Source organism: Carassius auratus, unplaced genomic scaffold (assembly GCF_003368295.1).
Source record: "Carassius auratus strain Wakin unplaced genomic scaffold, ASM336829v1 scaf_tig00214947, whole genome shotgun sequence".
NCBI classification, from domain to species: Eukaryota; Metazoa; Chordata; class Actinopteri; order Cypriniformes; family Cyprinidae; genus Carassius; species Carassius auratus.
The window spans coordinates 110,041-119,782 of NW_020527875.1; the positions used below are offsets into that span (position 1 = coordinate 110,041).

General features: G+C 35.5%; 1 protein-coding gene across 1 annotated transcript; it reads right to left on the reverse strand.

Moving 5' to 3' along the window:
* Positions 1–1,404: 1,404 nt before the first annotated feature.
* LOC113093288 (WAP four-disulfide core domain protein 1-like) lies at positions 1,405–8,475 on the reverse strand. Its single transcript, XM_026259089.1, has 7 exons — positions 8,039–8,475; positions 3,184–3,370; positions 2,898–2,981; positions 2,466–2,606; positions 2,226–2,276; positions 2,077–2,140; positions 1,405–1,985 (listed from the first exon to the last, which is right to left on the reverse strand). The coding sequence occupies exons 1-6, from the start codon at positions 8,156–8,158 to the stop codon at positions 2,082–2,084; spliced, it is 642 nt and encodes a 213-aa protein (XP_026114874.1). The 5' UTR covers positions 8,159–8,475; the 3' UTR covers positions 1,405–1,985; positions 2,077–2,081.
* Between the last annotated feature and the right edge of the window lie 1,267 nt (positions 8,476–9,742).

Sequence of the window (9,742 nt, forward strand, 5' to 3'; positions counted from 1 at the left end):
ATGCATCAAGAACCCCCCCCCCCCCCCCCCCCCCCAACAAAATAGGGGTCACTTTTCTCAATTGAGATTTATACATCATCTGAAAGCTGAATAAATAACATTTCCATTGATGTATGGTTTGTTAGCATATGACAATATTTGGCCAGGAAAAAAACTATTTGAACATCTGGAATCTGAGGGTGCAAAAAAAAAAAAAATCACCTTTAAAAGTAGTCCAAACGAAGTTCTAAGTAATGCATATTACTAATCAAAAATAGTTAATAAGTTTTAATATATTTACAGTAAGACATTTACAAAATATCTTCATGGAACATGATTTTTACTTAATATCCTAATGATTTTTGGCATAAAAGAAAAAGCAATAATTTTGACCCATACAATGTATTTTTGGCTATTGCTACATCATATCCCAGTGACTTAAGACTGGTTTTGTGGTCCAGGATCACATTTGTCAATTTAAATTGTAAAAATATTCCACATTATTACTGTTTTTACTTATTTTGAACACACACACACACACACACACACACACACACACACACACACACACACACACACACACACACACACACACACACACACATATATGTATATATATATATATATATATATGTATATGTATGTGTGTAAAACATGTATGTATATGTGTGTGTAAAAAGTTTCTTTTGTTTATGTTTTATTTTCACCAATGATATATCTAAATAAATCAAATTTAGAATCAAAATTACACATGTGTGTGTGTGTGTGTGTGTGTGTGTGTGTGTGTGTGTGTGTGTGTGTATATAAGGTATTGAAACGTTAACTTTATCGTTTTATACATTTAAGTTGCAAATATTACACATTATACGTATGTATAAAGCATTTAAACCATTTACAGAACTATATATAAAAAAATAATGGTAAAAAAAAAAATTGCTACAAATTTTTTTTTAAACCAAACCGTGCCAGGGGAGCATAAAGGTCTTTAAACATTAAAGGTCTTTAAAGCTCCTTCAAATACTTTAAAGACTTTAAAAAAGGATTTAACTTAAGTCAACAAAACTGTGAATTTTTTAACAAATTTTCATTTATGAATGTGAACTTGGGTTAGAAATAGAAGTAAATTTATTAAAACCTTCATGATAATCAGGGAAGTAGTCTAATAAATGTATGGCAACAAAATAACTGAATAAAGGTGGTTTCATAAGATTTAATACAGAAGATCTGGTTTATAATTTTTACCTTTTTAAATTTCTGTAAATAATGATTTGCTGGATAAAATCTGTTAATCTGTTAAAGGAGATTTCTTTCTTTAGCTGCGATCAAACCCCACAGTACCATGTCTTAAACATGTTAATATAGGCTACACATAAATATGACACATAGATATATTTTGTCAACTGTTTTATTTGGAATTACAAATGTTTTGCTTTATTGAAAGCTTTATTGTGGTTTGTCCCACTTTTCAGGAGAGTAAAACACAGAACGGCACAATGACAACAAACAAAACAACAACAAAAACCACAGTTATTGAATGGAGCACCATACAAAAAACAAGTCTCTTTTAATGTTAGAGCACATCTGGATTTTAACTGTTGCTTGGTAAAGGTGAACTAGTTGAAGCAACACATGAACACATGATATTTGAAAAAATAAAAAACTTCAAAGGAGAAACATAATTGGTTGGTATCTTCCTTAAACACAACTCACATAGTTAATTCTGCTTTTTAGTATGCATATAAGACATGTTATTGTATAAGTTCTTTGATACTTTCTGTGGTCTCTTTTTGGCTTTTATAAGAGGTAGGAAATTTTAGCTTTGCATTTCTGTCACTCCACATTTTAGCACCTAAGAAAAAGAGCACCAGATATGACCCGATCTCTGGTTTGAGATGAAGAGAAAGGCCTTTGGCACTTCTGTTGGATTTGATGGTTGGGCTTCAAGTATAAGGGTCAGCGGTTACTGATTACTTCAGTCCTCTAAAATGGAACCAACTTTCAGTCACCTAAATGAGATAAAGTAAAACATTAGACCACAAAAAAAAAAAAAAAAAACGGCATTCAAAAGTTGGGATTCAGTGGGGAAACTCAACTCACCTGTCTCAGCCCACATGCTTGTGCTGTTGTTTCTCATAGCTCGCTGCATTGTTGGAGTTACTTCCTGAAGAATAAAGATTCAAATCATTATCATTCATTCTTCCCTTCCCTACAGCTGAAACACAAAATAAATTGGTGGTCGTACTAACCTAAATAATCCTTGTAATCTTTGAATGACTTGTGTCTCAGGCTACGTCCATCTAGAGGGAGAACAGTTAAAGGTTTATTGTATTAATATATATTTATTATAAAGTCTGCTGTTGAATGTGTGAATGTAATCTTGTTGTAAACAATGGTTATAACCACCATACTATATTACCTATAACGTGTGGATGGCATGATGAATGTACGGTATGAAAGAAAGTTTGGATAAAGGAGCCCCTACAGACCTGAGTTTCCACGCTGTTTGATGCACTGGCCTCGGTTTGGGATCCCAGCCGAGGGGTTTCCCAGGTTGATGATGTGGCACTCGTAACCGGTTGGGCAGAGCAAAGGCTCATCTCCATCCTCTGTCGTGCTGCAGGCCTCACCTATACACATAAAGACAATCAAGCAAGTTACTGTTTTTTTCCACAGTGTGCATATCTGTGCTCAAGCAAGCGTTCTGACACAAAATATAATTTATTGGTTTGAGCACCAGAATGTTTTATTGCAGGTAAAGTGTATATATATATATATATATATATATATATATATATATATATATATATCATTGAATATGGCATCTACCATAACTAAGGCCTATTAAGATGTTTTCAATATTGCTCCAAACAACATTTAATGGTGCGTCAGTATTCAATCACTGATTAATCGATACCTACCCTGCAGAACCTCTTCTGGTCCATCTAATAGCCAGCCGTTCCCTCCTAACCACCGTGGCTTGGGCTGCACCAACCAGTCCAGCACTGACCAATAAGAAATCAATACACAATATCAGCATGGTTAAATGTAGTCAGGCTTCACCATATACGCATCCAGCTCACTACTTCATGAGAGGATCAATTCATTTTATAAATCCATTAGCACTATGCCTTGTAGAAATGTTAAAGTGGATATTTGTATCTATTGCTTCTATTGATTTTTGAGCAGATCATGGTGTTTTCTCACCGGGTGGAGGTTGCACTGACTCCAGGCAGGCGTAGATGCAGCCGTTGTAACAGCACCGCTTGTGTCTCTCACACTCAGAATCGGACCGGCAGCCCGGCACCTCACAGGCTCGCTCGGGCAGCATCTGCGGTGGAGGAGGACAGCGGTCGTTCTTCTGGTGCTGAGGATGGTTGGGGTACTCATAGTCCTGAGAGATAGAAAGAACATATGTAAGGGATATTATTAATTAGGATTTTTCAAAATGTTTTGTATGTTTTTTGAAAGAAGAGTAATATTAAGACACATTATTACAATTGTACTTTTTCTTTAAAATGTAATTTATTCCTGTGATGCAAAAGCAGAATTTTTAGCAGCCATTACTCCAGTGTTCAGTGTCACATGATCCTTCAGAAATTACATATGCTGATTTGGAGCTTTTTAAAGAAGAAGTTTATGGAACCCATGATACACTACGATTTAAAAGTTTGGTGTATGATTAAAAAAAAAAAATAATAAATAAATAAATGCTGCATTGGTGAGCATAAAATATTATTATTCCAAACTTTTTTTCTGCTAGTGTTTGTGTTTTATTATTTTTAAAGATTCCACAAAAAAAAAAAAAAAAAAAAAAACCCTCGCACATTAATTATACAAAACAATTGGCCTTGGAAGACCTGTCTGATAAACATATTCCATGGATGACATTTTGAGTCTACAATATCCTGTGACTGTGATTTAGCACTGATAATATAACGGGTTAACTGCTCAGGAACATAATACCTCTCTTAGATATGTTGGGTTAGAAAAAAAAGCTTTTCATCCAATCCTGGGCCTTGCTGCTCTAGTTTTCTTCCTCCCATGGGTTTCTTCAGAGGTACTGTTTAGGGGTGCATTTTATTCTGAGAGTCCTCCTCCATTCTCTTACTCTTAATTTTCTTTTTATAGTTCAACACTACTTAAGCTCATTAATTCTCTTGCTACTCTGGCCAAGTATATATACGGTAGTAAACTGCTGCTGAAACTTCAGACAAGAGCTTTAGAATACAGACTAACATGAGCTGGTATTCAGCACTTTTATTATGGGCCCCGAGTTGAAATGTGGCTGTGATTTTGTTTACTAATTAAATTATGGGTTTGTGTACTGCATGCATCTTAAAAACTCAGCATGTTCACTTGGCAGGTTTCACCCAAACTGTTAAAATAACAGCAAATATCTGGCAATAAGCCCATTGTTTTTTTGTTTGCAATAAGCATAGATTCTATTTTATTGTCTTTTTACAGAGTACATAAAAAATTAATTCCATACATACACTACCACTCAAAAGTAAAAATAAAATCTTGGCAAAATTTGTTTTGGGTTTGTAAGATTTTTAATGCTTTTGAAAGACGTCCCTTACGTTCAATGCAGTATTTATTTAATAAAAAAATACAGAAAAACACCAACATTGTGAAATATTATTACAATTCAAAATAAGTGTTTTTTGTTTGAATATGTTTTAAAATGTAATTTATTCATGTGATGGAAAAGCTTAATTTCAGCAGCCATTACTCAAGCCTTCAGTGTAACATGATCCTTCAGAAAACAATTCTAAATGATCATGTGTTTCAGCTTTCTGTACTGGAAGCTCCAAGATGAATTCCTTGTGTGTATTGTGTAAACACATTATGGAATAAAGCTCTTTCTGATTCTGATTCTAATGTGCTGAGTTGCTGCTCTAGAAATTATTATTAATGTTAAATACAGTTGTGCTTAGATTTGCATTAATGCATTTATCAGTTAACATGTTTATTAGATTTTTTTTTTTTTGTAATACAAGTCTTTAATCTCAAAAAAAGACTTGATCAAAAGTATTAATTCATTTCAGAAACTCTTATTTACCACAAAGCTTAGATCAATATATTATGATTTATGACTGCCATCAACATGCCATTAATTCAGCATGCAATGCTGACAATACAGATTAAGATCAGTCTGCCTTCGCTTAACATACAGATTGTAAGTGTCTCAGGATGAGGTAGAGAGGAAGTGGCAGTGTGCACTTCCTGTCTGGAATAGGTCCCCTGATGGTCTGCTGTATATGTCTTTCTGCTTATATCTCACAGATCCTCTGTTCCTGCTTAGAAGATATCAGTACCTTATATAACAGTTTGTTCCAGTCCTCTGATTTAATCACACAACGATATTGATACTGTTATTAACAGCACAGGAACTTTCTACTGTTTGATGCTGCTTTTACAGAGTTTTATGAATAACTTAACAGTTAACTAAGAGCAGCCTATTATTTTAATGTCACCAATGCAGGGTTAAGCACTGCAAAATTACACTCCCTCACCCTCCAAAGAGCCACAAAATATTCTTAAATTCCCATTTAAATGCTCCACCCTGTTACTGCTCTACACACTTCAAGTTCACTGACTTGAGGCCCCTATTAGTATGGACAATAAGATTTGAACTAAATACATGTTGACATATACTTAGCACTCTGTAGTGTGGTCTTCCTTCATTAAGATAATTACAAGAGGAAACCTAAATAGCCCCCTTTCCTCCCTCTCTCTCTCTTTCTCTCTCTCTCCAAGTTCCACCAGTGAGCTGTGATTTAAGTCTAGACGTCTGCACGTTCATTTCCTGCCGAGTTCTGGGTATTTTACAGCGTCTTAGGTGCTTCGGTGGCTTGGCTCAGTCTAAACTGAGTGGAGTGAGTAGGACAGGACCTGTAGATGACTGGCAGATCTGCTAATAGGAACAGAAAGCTTGATGAAGGGCAGGGTGAAGGTCACTTGTTTCAGTGTTTCAGCTCTTTTCCTGATAAGCCCTGATAAATTATGGCAATCCCTAAATTTTTTGAAGAAATGTAGCAGGTCCTTTGTTTTGTACTACCTCAATATTGACATGCCATAAGGTTAATTGCCATATACTTGTTTGAAACAATGTTTTCCTTCCTTAAATTAATTGTAATATGCATCGTTTAAATTGAATGGTAATGTGCATCTTCTAGTGTCAGCCGGGTGTAGATGGGTCTTGAACATAACATACTCCAAATATCAGTGCAATAGGACACTGTTGCAACCACACAGTACACTCTACTAAGTGCATAGTATCACCCTAGGAACCACCCAGATCACCCTGGCAACCACATAGCAACACCTTAAAAATGACCTAGAACACCCAGCAAACACCCTGCAAATCCAATGTGTGGGTAGACTTAAGAAATAAGCCCTTTAATGAAACATTCATGTGAACTTTACAAATAAATATATTCTTATTGTTCTATGTGTGTTTAATCATGGCCTCCTCAGATGACTGAGATTACTGTTGAACTCTCTCTTCAACGGAACACATGACTGCTGTTCAACTGCTTTAGGCTGGTTTTAAGGTTTACAGATGACCTGAACTCTCCCAATCTGTCCTTTTGTATATATGCAGTGCTGGATTTTTTTTTTTTTATCATTTTAGTAAATCAGTTTGTTTGTTTGTTTGTTTGTTTGTTTGCATGGTTCATTTGAACAAACAATTTGATGATTAAATAAATGATTCTAAGATTAATTTCAAGTCTCTGTGTCAATAGTTTTACACTGCTGTGCTGTGCTTTGTAGTTTTATTTGTCATTTACTAATGTTCAAAGTTCTGTAAGATTTCTATGTTTTGAGAAGAAGTCACTTATGTTACCGAAGGCAACATTTTTTAAAGAGCCAGTAAGATGAAAATTCTAAGCTTCTTATCACTGCTGTTTTTCTTAGAGAGGTCATATCAGTGAAATAATCTCAGTTATCCTCAATGTGATCCTAATTATGGTTTATTGTTATAACAGCACTGTACTGTGTGTCTGTCCATGCTTCACCACTGACTCTGCAGAAAGAGAGAGTGAGAAAGAGAGGAGAGCTAGGGAAGGAAGCAGATGTTACTTGTCATAATGACAAATGAACGATAAATTAATCAAATAAAAATGAATATGAAAGGACTTTGAAGGACAAAATCAGAAAGAAGATGTTCGTATGATAATGTAACAGGCACGGTCCATTTCCTGTGGCATGTGAATGGATCCGTCTTGAATTCCGCAGAGGAGCTGTAATCAGAATGACGCTGGAATTCAGTTTGTTGGGAAGGGATATCCATCCCATATAAATTCCATCTTGCCATTCCTTGTTAATTGTTATCAGTCAGAACTACACTTATGCAGGACTAATGAGCGGAGGCCCAGAAACTTCCCGCCTGAAATCCCTCTTCTGTTGCACACACACACACACTGCATACATCTGAGTATTCAACCGTAACCACAGCAGCTCCACGTGAGTCTCAGAGACACAGTGTATTCATTAGTGTTCTTTTTTTTTTTTTACTGTATAATGGACCTAAAAACGCTCTTAAAGACTCACAGATGCCAACCTCTGGCAACACTGCCTTCACTAACAACAAAGGGCCAAAGAGTGCCATGGTATTACCATTTTCCTGCTCAAGTGTACATCAAATATCATATCAGAGTGCATGTCTGCATACTACTTTTTATAGCGTATTTGCAGTCTATGGTAATCTGAAAATAACATCTTGAAAATCAAGATTAAAAAAAAAAAAAAACATATAATGCAGTGGTATTCTTTGAAGTACCATGAACAACATATTGTGGTACATGAATATGGCATGACATGGTTCCATGAGTTTTTGGATGTACCATGGTGCTACAATTAAAATATTATTATGAACATGGACGGTATCATTCATTACCAAAATATTTTGATACAGGAATTATAACACAAGACTGCATAAAAAAAAAACATGCATTAAATTATATATCAATTACATATTATTAACTATATTTCTGAACCTAAGAGGCCTATAGTGTTCAACACACGCACACACGAACATGCATTGAATCCTTACCTTCTGGTTGAGTCCCCTCTTCCCGATCATGCGTGCATTCCCTGAACCAGAAGCCAACAGCAGAAAGAAAGAGAGCAGCAGAACTGGCACAAACCCAGTCCGGATCTGACCGCCTGGCATGGTCCCGCTCTTTCAGGCTGGTTGCCCTTCTTCTTCTCTCCCAGTAATCCTCAGACTTTTGAAGTTGGCCCCGTTGGAGCTGCTTATGTTGTGGCTTCCTCAAGCATGTATATGTTGCTTAAGTTGTCTCTGTCCTTTTGTAGTTCCAATAATTCCTTTACAGGAGAGTTTCCAGAGCCATGAAGAGGAAAAAAGCTGCATAAAAAACACATAAAGAACACTACAAAAGGAGAAGTTATTCTGAAGAGAGGGTTAAATATGTCTTCTGACACGAAAAGCACATGGTTAGTGTGAGAGAGGGAGGGAAGGAATGAGAAGAGAGGGAGGGAAAAAGGAGGACGAAAAGTTTGGGGAATGAGATTTTCTTACACTTTCTTTGGCTGGGCATAATTTTAATGCAAACTTGTATCTGAAAAAAAAATACATCTGTGAAGTATGCAATAAATCAATAAAGAACATTAGAAAATCTCATATTTCACATATTTGCTTTTGTCATAAGAAAAAAAAAAGTTATTCCTAGCATCATTATCCTGAGGTTTCCCTGCAATCTGTGAGTGTTTGTGTGTGCTCATTTTCATAAGATAAAACAGACTGGCTGAACAAGCAGAAAGAATGAAAGCTCAGTCAGTGAATTCTGAGGAAGGGGCCACTAGTCTTTGAAAATTCACATTGCCTCTTGAAGTAGGACATCCCGCCTCCAGCACTCTCTCTGTACCCTTCTGTACCCCTGCTGCAGAAAAAAAAAAAAAAAAAAAAAAAACCTGGAAAGAATGCCGAGTCCATTTTAACCTTTACCACCACTGCTTTTACTGGAAGAAGACACCTGTGAATATTTCAGAGTTCTGTAAAAAAAACTGGCTACATGTTTAGTGGAAAGTGGAAATGTAATTATATCCCAGGTAATAGGCAAAGATGTCAGTTAAATAAAGAAAGGAATAGTATCAGAATATTCTAAAGATTCTATTTGTGATATACTGTATGTGTTTACATTTTTTTTTTACTTAAATTCATCAAACTTAAAGTCTAAATTAATAACAATCATAAAAAAGGATGGCTGATAAAAAAAAAAAATCTGCATTTAGGTGATGTGGGCTTGAGTTTGTGTTTTGTCAGGAATTTGTCAAGTACTCAAATGTTACTCAATTGTCTGTAACTTCCAACCAAAACTAGCACAATTAACTCGAAAAATACACCAAAAATTAATTTTGTGCATTGGAATTTATTTCCAATTTGTTGTCATTTCTGTCCAATTTCTCATGTAGTTTTCCTTTTGTCTTTATTGTTAGATTTAGTCTAATCAATCTAACCTGACTACACAAAGGTCAAAGTTTAGAGGCCTGGTTTTGCAGGATGAGGGAGATATGGCTGGAGAAACGGATCTGGGATCTGTTATTCCACTTAACTCCATCAACTGTTTCCAATTACAGACTTCAAAGGACTCATCACCTCAACAGTGTTTAAAAGACAGGATGGCTCAGGTCACAGGAAAGGTCACTCACATTTTAAAGTAACAGAAAACAAGTTATATATAACAAAATAATGTAATATAAGGGAAAGTCAAAACTGTGCATGTGAACAGACTAA